This window comes from Neovison vison, chromosome 12 (genome assembly GCF_020171115.1).
Source record: "Neovison vison isolate M4711 chromosome 12, ASM_NN_V1, whole genome shotgun sequence".
Lineage (NCBI taxonomy): Eukaryota > Metazoa > Chordata > Mammalia > Carnivora > Mustelidae > Neogale > Neogale vison.
Window position 1 is genome coordinate 108996307 of NC_058102.1, and position 13577 is coordinate 109009883.

Sequence of the window (13577 nt, forward strand, 5' to 3'; positions counted from 1 at the left end):
ACATGTGTGAGGCTCAGATCTGCCGTGGCAACTCCTTGGAAGCCAACAGAGAGGCAGACTCAAATTCAAGCCCTGGAAAGCCTTATAAAGAAGGCTGTATAACACTCTGGGGACACCTGTCATTCAGGAAAGGGAGCTGAAGATAGCTGGGCTGTCGCCTGGGACAGGAGGCTGAGAGTGTGTCCCAGACTGGACAATGGAGATGGTGCAGCGTCAACTGCCCCTCTGTGCTGCCCAGGCCTTTCTAGACTGTCCTCCCCACCCCATCACTGTCTCCGTGATGCTGATGCCCTGCTAGAACTTTCTCTAATCCCACTCCCTCCTCCAACTTCGTGGATCTACAACAGAGCTACAAGAGCCCTTGGAAATCAGAAGATTGGATAAATATCCAAGAGGCCTCCACATTGCAGGTTTGCTCTGAGGAGAGCTGAGCAGCCACCTCAGCTCCCATTCCTGAAGCAGTAAGAGGAACCAAGTCAAATCCAGAGTGTCCTACTCAGCACAGAATCCAGGTCAGTTTCCTGGACTGGTTCTTTAATAGCAAAAATTCCTCTCTAACCCACAAATGTACAAAGCAGGCAGGATGACAGGGTACACTCCTTAGTGACTCAGCCTCCATCTACTGCCTAAACCCATCGTCCGTGTCCCAAAGTCCACCAGATCTAGGCAGAAAACCCTTCTGCTGTCACTCTGGACACTGGCGGATGCTACTCCCCGTGGGAATTCTGAGGACAAAACAACATGGATGACGCCAGTGGCTTGCTAAAAATCGAGTGAATCTTTGAGCATGAATGTCTCTGTCTTCTTCCCAAGAAAGAAACACAGAAACTCTTGCCATTGAAACAAATAAGCCCCAGCTGTTAAAAGAAGCCCAAGAGAAGCACTCCCTTTATGAGCATTCAGCCCAGGGTCCACTGGGCAATCAGAGGAGGCCACTGACGTTCCACCCTGGGCTGGAATGCCCACCAAGACTACCCAGAGGTTTGGGCTGAGCTTGACCCTACATACCTCTCGCCTGGACTTCTGGGAGGACCTCTCGAGGATGTCGTCACTGGAGAGGTCTGAGTCCTCCGAGAAGCTCAGCTGGCGCCGCAGCTGCAGCTCTAAGGGGATGGAGAGAAGAGGCAAACCAAGGACACCACGGTGCTTTCCCAAATTCTGCATGCACATGCGTCGCCCAGGGGAATCAGGGAGAGGGTGGACTTCTTCCCAGTCTGAGGGGCTCTTAACCTAGGCCAGGGAGCCAGGAGCTTGGAGGCTGACCCCTGTGCCGGCAGGGGCAGTGCGACCACTGAATATACAGTGTCTGGAGGATAGCCCACCTGGAGCCTCCCTGCAGGGCCGTGCTCCACTGTGCTCAGAATCAGGCCCTGCTCTGGGACCGGGTGACCGCCCAAATCTCCCTTACTCAGTGCCAAGCTGGGTTTTACAATGATTCCATCACGTGGAATATGCCCTGTGAGCCCATGGTTCGGCTTCCTTCTTATTTACCCCGTTAGCATCGCTCCTAAGAACCCTCAGGCAAGCAGCAGGAGAAATGGATCTTCTGAGAAGAACTGGCGGTGGAGGACACACCCCTTACTTCCTGCCCCAGGAGGGGTCCCCTGGTGCTGACCTACCTGCTTTCACGATGGGAGACATCCTATGCTTGCCCGAGTCCACAGTGGCACCACTGGAAGGGGTGCTGGAACAGGACTTGTCATCGCCCTTCTTCTTCTTGTCCTTTTTGTACCCAGAAAAGACTGACTTCCACAAGGACTTGGGCTTGGCAGTGGCTTCCTCGAGGAGGTTTGGGCTGGGCTTCTCTGGGGGCCGGCCCTCACCTTTGGACTTCTTCTCTTTCTTGTTTCTGCGGGGGGAGAAGAGTGACGATCTCTTCTTGCTCTTCCCACTGGAGCCCTCGGATGAGGTGACCGAACCATCGGGGCCCCCTGAGTCCGATGGCGGGGAGAGGACCTCCTCACAAGTGGCTTCGTGCTTCAGGGTGGGCTCCCTGGGACCTTTGAGAACTGAGCGTTTAGGGGACTCGGGGCGGAGATCTTTGCCTTTGGAGGGAACTGAGGAAGCTTTGCGGGAGGTGCCTCCTGGGGGCCTGGAGGTCCCAGCTGCCATCTCCATCTCCTTCATCCTACTCAGCTGCTTGGCCATAGCGTCTCTCAACGCCTGGCTCTTCACAGACTTCTCCCTGGCTCGCATGCGCTCCTCAGCCAGTTCCTTGGCTTCTGGAGAGACTACGGGCAGGCCCCTCTTCTGTGGTTGGACCCCACTCTCCAGAGTAGGCAACCTACCATTCTCCTTGGCTAGGGGTGGGTGGAGGGGCCTCTCCGTGCGGGGCCAGTAGGAAGGGGGTGTGAAGAACTTCTCCTGTAGACTCGAGTCCTCTGTCTTGTCATCATAGGTATCCTCCACGTCATCGGCAAAGGGGATCTCGTCCACACTCTCCACAAACGACTTCCGCACCTCCTCTCGAGGGGGCTGGGCAGGCTCTCGGGGGGCCCGCATAAAGGAGGCAGGTGGTGGGGGTGGGATCACTGAGGCCTTAGGCTTGGTCTCCTTATGCTCATAAGTCTGATATGGCTTCCTTCGAAGAGTTGCAGGCTCCTCATCCTGGGGTGGGGGTGGGGGTGGGCTTGAAGGTGGAGTGAGCATGGTGGAGTCCGAGGTGTTGAAGCTCTGGCTGCCCAAGGTTTTCATGTTGGAGGAGCTCCCATGAAGGCCCAGCCCAGAGCTGCTTGACAGATCTCTTTTCTCCTCATGGGAGCTTTTCAGCTCTCTGTCAGATGGGGACTTGGGGGTTGGTAGGGAGGGCTGGTCACCATCAGGCTTCGGCAGGCCTAGCCTCTTAGGAACAGGTGGAGGTTTTAGAAGCTGGAGCCCCTCACTCTGAGGAGACTTCTCAACTGAATAGGATTTTAGGGACACTGGTTTAAAGGTAGGTGAGGGGAAGCTGGACTCAGACACCTTGCTCCGATCTATAGGGGTAAGCCCGAGGCTGCGGCGGATCTCAGCGCTCTTCATCCAGAACTCTGCCACCAGGTCATTCCGTTTCAGGGCCTCATCCACAGCTAGAGGGCTACCCAGTCTATCCTTGGTGTCCCCTTGGTTCTTCAAGGGGAGGGAAACCACAGGGATGGCTGTTTTGGTTGGAACAGGCTGGAAACATATGGGGGACTTGGTGGGGGATGGGACAGTGGCCTCAGAGGAAGGCTGAGGCTGGGAGCAAATGGGGAGCTGGGTGGTGGTGGGGGTGGAGGTGGCCAATGGTGACAGGCGCTGTGTGCTAACTGGGGAGGTAGGTGTCCTGGCTTCCGGCAGAGCTACCGGCTGCAATCGGATAGGAGAGCACATAGCCCTCTGGTCAGTGGGCAATTCCGCTTTGGGCTTCACTTTGGGGAGCAAAGGTTCAGGGAAAAGGCTGTCCTCAGGCAATTTCACCTTGGTAGCAACAGAGACAGGTGGGATTTGGGCCCCCTACAGAAAAGGAAGATAGAAGCTGCTTAGAAGGAAGGGTTCAATGGTCAGAAGAAACCCACTGGCAAGCTCTCTCTCAAAGGGCCTGTGTTTATGAAGTGAATTTCTCTCCCTCTCCTTTAGGCTGTCATTGAAATGGCTCCAGGATACACTCTCTCACTCTCCGCTCTATTTGTTCAATCTTTAAAGCCACTCTACTTTGCTCAACAGACTCAGCTTTCAGGGTTTGGTTCATCTCAAACACATCCTACATTCCTTGTGCACTGAAATGGACACTGCCCAAAGCACACTGAAGGAGCCAGCTCTCCTGACTATGGACCCCAAGAGCCCTGATGTATGAAGACAGAGGCCCACATGGTAAGATTTAAAACAGCTATATATATATATATTTATAGTCTATACTACAAATTGTCCTTCCCAGGAAACTCAAAGATCCATATATTCCAGCACAAATTCTTGTATCACCCACCCATTAGTCTCAGCAAAGCTCCCGCAATTTCACGAATGAAATCACCAAATTCACCCTGCTTCTTAGAATCTCAAAGCCCAAATCAGGCCAACCCAGGTCTCGAGTTTGGCCTCCTTCCCAAATCTGTCCTCCAGATAGCATTTCCCAAAACCTATTCCACAGGACACTGTGGCGATCCTTTTACGTACCATTCTCCAATGTGTGGTTCACGTACCACTGGTAATCTGGGTGGATGTTTTCAATTTTAAAACTCAGTCAGACGTTCATTTTATACTAAGAAACAAACACATCTGTCCTATCAAACTAATGATTCCACCCAAATTACTGTGTTAACCTAAAAATAAATTTACTTTTGAAATGGTATGGTATGACAGAAGACTGACACAGTGGTGGGATGACTCAGATCTGGGACTGGTATAGCGCTGGGTTAGGGAGATGCTGCCTAGACTGCCTTGTCCTCATGGTGAGGACTAAGCTGGATCCCCAAGGCCACTCCTGTTTTTAGCAGCTCCACTAAGCACAAGAAGCCAAAAAATGGGTTCACAGCAAGGGCCCTAAAACGAAAACTTACTATATCCACTCAGGGTCCCAATCAGTTCTGTCCCCGACAATGAGCCCTGAGCCCTTACCTCTGCCACAGGGCTGTGGCCTGGGGAGAGCAGACCAGCTTGCTCCTCTGGGGACGGGGCAGGGCTGGGAACCTGGGCAGGACCTGAACAGAACAGAGGATTAAACAGGAAGTACTCCCCGCCTCCCCTGAGGGTTCCTCTCTCAGCCAGCTCTGCACGGGGGGGGGGGGGGGGGGGGACACTGTCTGCCAGCAGCAGGAAAGTGCATTCCCACAGAGTCCCTGGATGCCACCTCTGCTCATGCTGGAAGTGTGGACTTTTGTTCCTGTGTGTGTGATCTGTGTCTAGCTTGGAGGTGTACCTCCTACCCTTTCCCGGCTCCACAGCACACATAGAAAGGCCAAAGCTACATGCAGGGTCCACGCATGGGGCAGGAGGACAGCAAGCAGAGCTGTTTGCCATTTGCAGGCTCTGCTCCAGGTCTGCTCTGGCTCTACTCGGGTGACCTGTGTCCTGGGGGCTATTCTCATCCTTGCAGTGGGAATTCTGGAAGCAGCTTTTCCTGAGACAGGGACTTACTTCTCTCCTGGTGCCCTGGTGTGGGGGCAGGTTGTTCGTCCTCGTTTTCTGATACTCTCAGCTCCAGCTCTGCCTCCAAGGCTGCCCGGTGTTGCATGCGAAGCTCCGTTTCAGCATCCGATGGGATCTCATCAGACCAGTGCTGATCTGCCGGAGAGAAGGGAGAGCACAGCCCACCTGAGTGAGGTTCCGCTTCTTTCTGAGTCTCCTGTCATCCCCAGAAAGCAGCCAAACCAACATCTCGGCTTAAGGTCTAGTCCTGGCTCTGTGCCCTGGCTGGGCCCTGCCTACAGGTCCCTGCCAAGCTTCTAAGAGACTCGGCCCAAAGTCTCTGCAACGTGGTGCTCTCATCAAAGCCTGCGGTGCTCCATTTTCTTTTTAATTGCCCAAGATGGCATCCGATGGACCAGAACAGAAAGAAACATAGGGCACATGCCTGTGAAGGGCAGGCCCTGCTTTGTGGACTCACCAATGGTCTGTGTTTCCCCCAACACCACCAATGGTCTGTGTTTCCCCCAACACCACTGCAATGACCATGTTCCTTCACAGTCTTGCCTGGACTCACCTCATTTCTCCCAGGCTAGTCCCTGCCTCTTCTTCCCCAACCAACAAGACTATAATTCTTAAAACACCATCCTCTTGTAGCTACCTTTAAGAGGACATCCACTGAACTGGAGGCCCTTGTCAAAAGCACCTAGTCTGTTCAGCTTCTCAACCACAACTTACTGATGCAGGCTCTGCTGGCTGCTGGCTTAGGGGTGGAATGACACACATCCCAGTTACTGCCAGAACAAAGAACGTGACCAGGAGACTGACTGCCTTGCTATTGCTTTAACGTATATTATCCTTCCTGAGTTGCAATCACACAGTGGGGAAGAGGGTGGTCAGCACAGTGGAGAGGGGAGGCTCTGGGGTCCCCCGTACCATCATCCAGCTCAGCACCAGTGTCCCCTGTGTCCCCATTCTCCGCTGCCTCCCCTTCTATCTCTGCCGGCTCCGAGTCCACATCTTCCTCCAGGTCATTCTCATCAAATGGGACTGTAAAGCAGAAACGTTCAAAGGAAGGAAGAAAAGGACAGACAAACGGACAGAGAAACTGCCTATGCCGGTGTAAATGAATGGTGGTATTCCCAGGGCTGCAACACAAAGACCTTGAGAAGCGAGGAGATGAATTCTCAAGTGTCTGGATTTGAACCCCACAGCACACATCAGCCAGACTTGGGGGAGCTAAAAGCAGTGTGGGTGCTGGCGAGGCCCCGGAGCCCTTCCTGAACACCTGGGACTAGCACCGCCAGGTCTGGGCATCAATCCTCCTCCCCAGGGCTGCTGTAAGCTCCTCGGTGTGAGATCAGAGGGGAAACACTGCTTCTCCAGGCCCAGCAGATACCCAGCTGCAGATCCAGCAGCAACAGCACCCTCTGGACCACATCACATGGCACAAGGCACTGAGTCCTCACACTGATACTCTAGAGGGACTGGGGGAAACCGAGACTACCTGCTCATGGCCACACGGCCCCATCTAACAGCCGCAGTGCTGTCAGGTGAAATCCTGAGTGACCACCAGGTCCTCTGAGGACACCTACCTTCCCTCTCCGACAGCAGAGGTTGCAGCTCTGGGAACATTCAGAGAAATCATGTTTTGTTTTTTTTTTTTAAAGCATGAGGGAGAGGTTGAGGGGATATGTAAAGTTCATTTTCTAGACTCAAGAGTAGCCTTTCGGTGCTGCAGAACGAGGCAAAGCACTCGTTGACTTCATTTTCCTCAGGAGGAACCAGCCCCTAAATACACACACACACACAAACTCTGCACACTTGGAACTCACACTAACAGTCTGGAGTAAGAAAAGCAATTAAGAAAGCAACATGGGGGGACGCCTGGGTGGCTCAGTTGGTTAAGCAGCTGCCTTCGGCTCAGGTCATGATCCCAGCGTCCTGGGATCGAGTCCCATATCGGGCTCCTTGCTCGGCAGGGAGCCTGCTTCTCCCTTTGCCTCTCCCTGCCTCTTTGTCTGCCTGTGCTCGCTCACTCTCTCTCTCTCCCTCTTTCTCTGACAAATAAATAAATAAAATCTTAAAAAAAAAAAAAAAAAAAAAAAGAAAGCAACATGGGCTCCTTTAAATGGTGCCCTGAGATCCCCATGGTCCCCGAGACTGACACTGCCAATCCAGCAGGGGTTCTAAGGGCTTCTTCTAGGGTCTGAAGCACAGCCACTCTCCAAACAATCCTAATGGTTTTTGCTTCAGAAACAGGGGTTATGCTTAGATCTGCAAATCCAAGAGCTGGAGATCCAATCCCAAGGGGTTGGGTGGACAGCAGGGACACTGGCTGTGGTAGAGCTGGGGAGATTTCTTCAAAGGTGGTGCCACGAGAGGCTGTGCAAGGACCAGGTCTCAAGTCACTGGTCTCCTCACTGTCCAGCCTCATGAATCTGTACCCCTGCTATGGCATGTGCACGGTGAGTGCAGACACCAAGGTCTCAGTGTGATAAAAATCAAGAGACTATCTGGAGGTGGGGTGGGGAAGACAAGGAAAGGGGCACTCTGAAGATGATGCTGACTTGCCCTAGTCCTATAGGAGTTTTTGTTAAAGATATTATATACATAACTCTTTGGGGCACCTAGGTGGCTTAGTCAGTTGAATGTCTGACTCTTGATTTCGGCTCAGGTATGATCTCAGGGTGGTGAGATCGAGCCCCACATTTTGCTCCACACTGGGCATGGAGCCTGTTCAAGATTCTCTCTCCCCCTCTTGCAAGTGCCCCCCACCCTCGCTTGCTGGCACAGTTGCAGACACACACTTTCTCAAACAACAACAACAATGAAAAGAATTCCTTAAGCTATATAATAGCTTTCGTACACTTATTAAAAATAAGGTGTGACTTCCATCTAATTCCGGAGAACCATTCAGAATGGACTAAGGGGAAAGATGAGAGAGTTCCAGAATAAGTTCTAAGCTGGCAAATAGTTAATGTTACGTTCCTAGTTTGAGATACCAGAGCAGCCTGTAGAGCTGGTAATCCCACGATGCTTTCCTGTGATGGTGGTATTTGTTGGGAAAAATACTGGGGGTAAAACTACTCAGTTATTTCCACAGGTTGGAAACCTTTGTGGGGTAACATTGCTGTTTCAGTTCATCAAACACTAAGAAGTGGGATTTCTGAGGATCACAAAAGTCTATGCCTCCTCAAACCTGAGCTTCCTGCATGGATAACGAGCTCATGGTTTCATGACCCCATTTCTGAAAAGGCGGGGACACAGACGCCTCTCTTCACCCAGCCTTTTTCGCCTTTGCTGTCACCCAACCCAGTGGAAATGGAACCAGGGCTCATCCCATTAGGGCCCACTGTGCCCAACATGCATGCTCAAACGAATCTATGAGTGCTGGGACCTCAAGATGGTAATTTATACTTCTGTCGGCAAGTGTACCAGATGTGAGCACAAAGGAGACCACGACAGGACTCCAGTCACACTGCCCCATGTCAGCCTGACTCCAGCCCCAGTGGTTCTCCGACTCAGAGCTGCTACTAAGAAATGTCTGTTGTAGAGTCAGAAAGTTACTAAGTCTACAGTCCTTGGGAGCACCTTGAAAGGAACAATTGTCACATGTATTAAAAAACAAACAAGTGAGAAATATCAATGCAGCAGCAGCAGATACTGGAGAAACGCAGCTGGAGGGATGGAATTGGGAGATTAAACCCAGGTTAAGATGGAGAGCAGAGTGCTAGAAGCTGCCACACACTATGGAAGCTGAGAATCATAGACATATGTAGCTTTTGCTTTATTTCAGCTGCTAGCGAGGAAGTCCTGACACCTCGGCCTTCTCCAAGCATCCTGGGAGACCTGACTAACTAGGAGGGACGCGCAGCAGCTCTGTGCACAGGCCCAGCTCTCCCTGTAGCTCTGTGACTTGCGTGCCTTTGTCCACTTCTCCTGCTGAGAGTGAGGACAATGGGCTGGGCTGCTGGTAGAGATCCATGAGCACCAATCCTACCCACCCCAGAAGCAACCACCAGGACCTGAGTTCTCAACCAGGGGGCCATGCTGCCCTTCTTCAAGTGGAATTTGAGAGTGTGTAGGGCTTTTTTTGGTTGTTGTCTGGAAGGCTGGGGCTGCACGGCTGACGTTTTGAGAGCCAAGACCAAGGAAGTTAAATGTCCCACAATGAGAGAGAACAGTCCTGCCCTCGCTGAACACTGGTATCGTCTGTGTTGAGAAACACCTCTCCAGCAAAGGTCAGGAAGGACAACTGAGGTTTCTGAGCTATCTCTTGGTCTAAGTATTTAAAGAGACCCCACATCTCAGTAGGCAGACCCAGGGGGCACTACGTTTAGTTATACCCAGCTTGTCCCTCTACTTTGAGCTGGACAATATCCACAATCCTCTGTTCCCCCCTCATCACTGGGGAGTCTTCCACAAGTCCCTGACTACTGACTGTCTCCTTCTCTGGACTTCTGTGGGTTTGTGGAATATTAACTGATTCCTCCACTTTCACACCCAATTGCTACATAACTTAATTCCTACAGACTTTAAAAATCACTGCTAAAAAATGTTCCCTCGGATGTGGGCTTTACTCAACCTTTATTAATAGTAATAACAATAAAAGTTTAGTTAGTTCTGTCTATGCTATCGCTCTCCTCCAGATCTTCCTTGAAGGGTGTGGGGTGCGCATCTGGTCCATGCAAGGACGGGCTACCTGAGTGAGGCATGCATGTGCCCCCCCCACCCCACCAACCTTGGCATGCACGAGCAGCAGGACCAGAATTCTAGTGTTAAGGTACCAGCAGAGCTGCCGAGAGAGAGTGGTTATGGTGAGTGGAGAGCGAACAAACATCACCAGACTACCTCCGGAGACTGTCTCCAGCCAGGCCTGCACGGCTGCGCGGCGTATGGAGGGAAGGTCAGGCACTGAATTTAAAACAGACGATAGATACAAAGTTACACAGGAATGTGTGGTCCCCGTGAGGAGAACTGAGGTCATCCTAGAGCCCCCAAACAGAAGAGAAACTGAGAGACATTACAAGCCAGAGGCCTGTCAGCCAACGACGACGGGTCAGAGTCCTGTTGTAAGCCTACAAGATGGGTATTCGGGATGAGAAAAGGAGAGAAAACACAGGGAGGGTCAACGGCGGCTCGAGGCTGCAGAGCCCACGGCTGCAGGCCAGTCTGATGTCTCTGGTCAGCAGGGTCTCTCTCTCTCCTCACTCCCGCTGAGTATTTATGCTGCTGCAGAGTAGTTAACAGAGGTTGGTCTTGTCTATAGGTGAAGACTTGAGGCTGGGGAGGATCACATGTCCCAAAGGGCTAAACTTCAGGAAGGCAGGGAGCACCCGTTTTATCTATTCAGCCTTACAGGGTGTGTGGCCCTGTCAGGCACTGAGTGGAAGCATGAAGACAGGTGAGTGAGAGACAGAGGTTGATGACACCAAGGTTCCATATTTGGACAGTGGGTATGCTGAGGTGGGAAGGTGTGGAGAATGACATGGCAGCTGGCATATCTCTCACCAGTCTCCATGTTCCCCTTTTATTGCTTGCTATTCCTTGAAGAAGTCAGGTTAAAGTTCGTCTTCACCCTACTGTAGAACACAGACCATCTCACCTGAGACCTAGAGCTGGACATTATACTATCTACTCTAAAGGCCTCCTGGATCTAAATCTCTTCTTAAAACTTCATTTCAGTTCAAAATATACTGCCCCACCCTGTCCTACCAATGTACATTCACACTCAGACACACACCACACAAGGAAAGCACCAGAACATTTTACCAAGTGGACAGAGTAACCCTGTCTGGTCATACAGGGACAGAAAGCAAAGTCTTGGTTTTCCCAAGGTCAAGTTCATTTTACTATTTTGCAACCATGAAGAAAGAGCTCATAACCTCTTAACCTATAGAGAACTTTACATATCCTCAAACAATAGCTAAGGGTAGTGGTCACAATTAACATCAGGAAAATAAAATGGTTCATTGGCTCTTACGTTTTTATCAAACTGAAGGCTTTGGTCCTGACAGAAGAGTCCTCTACAACAATGAGAGGGGAAGGTGCTCTGAGGGGCATTGGGACCTTGGATTTTGAAACAGTTACCTCTAGAAGTGGAGGACTCAGAGGTTGGTACCATTCGCTCCTCCTCCTCTTTCTCTCGAATATGTGTCCAGTGCACATCAGCCTGGATCTCCAAGGGGTCGGCCGGATTTATGATCTGCTGTAGCCTCTGGCTCCCGACTAGTGTACCAGGGTCAGAAGTGGGGGAAATGAGGAAGGGAGAGATGATGGAGGAAGGAAGCAGAAAATAAACAATCAAGGAAAGGAGGGGATGGAACACCATAGGAAAGGAAACAGAAAGAAAAGTTACTGTATTTGCCAGGATCAGTTTGAATCAGAAAGAGGCAAAAACTGAGAACACACGTGCGTGTACACACACACACACACACACACACATGATTTCCACTTGTTCAACTTGATTTAGTTGTTTTAAGCTTCACTTATACTGTAATTTCAATAAAGAGAACCATACATTACAACTCCAAAAAGAATTCTCCTTTCTGATGCTCTTTTCATCTTCTCTGCATTTGAGAGACCCAAATGCCAAGTCAGAAAAAAAAAGGTTACAACTGCCCTCCGAAGGGCTATCCCTCCAGGTCCTGAGTACTCAGCTCTGTTACCCAGCACAGTGTGAGATCCTAGAGAATGCACCATTCATGTCCCTTCTGTGTCACACAGCGTGATGCTTACCGCCACCTGTCATGCTGAAGGCTTCTCCTTTGAGATTCAAGCCAAGTGACAAGAGAAAAGTGGGATGGGACAGTATCATTCTGTCAGGAACCAGCTAACTCACACAGGACAGAAACTTACTTTGTTGGTCCTTTAGTGTTTATCTTTTGCAGTTAGAGAGAGAGAAAAAAAATCCCCCTTCCATAATAGGTCTCATGCTGCATGCTGGTCTGTGGCAGGGACATGGCTATAGGGAAGAAATGGGAGTTTGGGGAGGCAATGGCTGGGAGACGAAGCGGAGCTCTATCCTGTAAATCCCCAAAGCTTTGGGAGTTCGTGGGCAGGAATAAAACAATACCTCTTTGCTTTTTCTGAGGTCAAGGCCCTTTTCCTTAAAACTCCATTTGGTGCCCCACTGCTCCCCTCTGGACACAAGACCTGCCTTTTCAGCTAAAGGAGAATTGACCAGGAGCCCTTCCACTGATTCTTGCTGCCAGAGCCCAAGGACTATACATGCAGCCCCTGCCCTGTAAACTCCCTGTCTTCAGAGCTTGGACCATGCCATACAGCAGGGGGAGAATAAAGGGACAGCCAGCAACTTGGAGAGGGGACACTTCAGGAGGGAAGGTGGCTATTCAGGCAGCAAGAGCAGGTGCCACCTGATCTGAAGGACTCTGAGACACCTGATGGGAGCCCACTCTCACCAGTCTACCTGGACAGTTTGGCTTTGGCTTCCCTACCACACAACCTCTTCATTTTTCAGCAATGGAGAATGTGGTCTGGACAGGAAGTAACACTAAGAGCAGCGAATGTGGTGCAGGCAGCGTGCTATGTTAAATGTGGGGTGGTAGGCCTGCATGCATGCTCCCTTTGAACCTGCTGGTCTCCACAGATTGGTTTCCTCAGGTCAACCGGTCTTTACGGTGTTGGGTGGGGCTAAATCACAGCAAAGTCACCCAACAGCTCGAATGGCAGACGACTAAGGAAGGTCAGTCAGAGAAAAACGTGGACCCCGTCTTCATCTTCTAAGCAACAAAGAGAAGACAGTGAGTCTTCTCCCCGGATAGTGTGCTGCTTCCTGTCATAAATGTAGCCTTGGGGACCTAGGAGCTGGTTTTTCAGGGAAATGTGACAAGGCACAATGGCGGGAGGTTCTGGGCCCCTCTGCTGTGCCGGCTCTGCCACTTACAGCCACTATGACTGCAACGGGAGGTTCTCTATGTTAGAAGGTGTTTGCTACAGCAGAGGGCTTATAGCAAGGCATATGAGGGGCACAAACGGGGCCACATTCAATAAGGATGCTTCTGGAATCTTCTCCTCTGACTTCCCCTTGCTTCTCCTCTGTCTTACATGCTATTGTGCAGGTGACCATCCATGAAGGCTGGGCCAAGGGACAGGTGCCAAGCTAGGCATGTGCCAAAGTCTGTCAGCACAGCTTTATAAAGCACAGATCTTTTCATGTGGGACCTGCTCTTGAAGGCAGATTCTGGATGGCTGTTAGGGAGCCAGGGTAGAAGGTGGGCAACGGGCAGAGCGGGTACCTTTACGTGTACCCGTAGCTTCTTCCTTTGACAGCTGCTGGAGCCACTGGCCTTGCAGGAGTTCTCTGTCCCAGGGGCAGTACTCCCCTTCTACAGCAGGGGGAGCCAGACACCCACAAACACAGCATCAAGAACCCCGCATGGGGATAAACAGAGAAGAGAGAATGGAAGGGAGGAAAGAGAATAGAAAAGAGTTATCTTCAGGTGCAAGGCAAGAACATCCTGTTACTGTCTACACAG

General features: G+C 51.2%; 1 protein-coding gene across 8 annotated transcripts in view; it reads right to left on the reverse strand.

Annotated features, from left to right (window-relative positions):
- Positions 1-13577, reverse strand: part of MICAL3 (microtubule associated monooxygenase, calponin and LIM domain containing 3) — a 212889-nt gene that overhangs the window by 25354 nt on the left and 173958 nt on the right. For 5 of the 8 annotated variants that reach the window (XM_044228495.1, XM_044228499.1, XM_044228497.1 and 2 more), the window contains exons 22-27: positions 11170-11307; positions 6013-6126; positions 5089-5235; positions 4570-4652; positions 1620-3471; positions 1009-1103 (exon numbers count right to left, since the gene is read on the reverse strand). In XM_044228495.1, the coding sequence (XP_044084430.1) occupies positions 1009-1103; positions 1620-3471; positions 4570-4652; positions 5089-5235; positions 6013-6126; positions 11170-11307 (2429 nt within the window). Of the gene's footprint in view, positions 1-1008; positions 1104-1619; positions 3472-4569; positions 4653-5088; positions 5236-6012; positions 6127-9930; positions 9994-11169; positions 11308-13577 lie in introns of all 8 variants that reach the window. The other 3 variants (XM_044228501.1, XM_044228498.1, XM_044228500.1) reach the window with 3 other exon arrangements.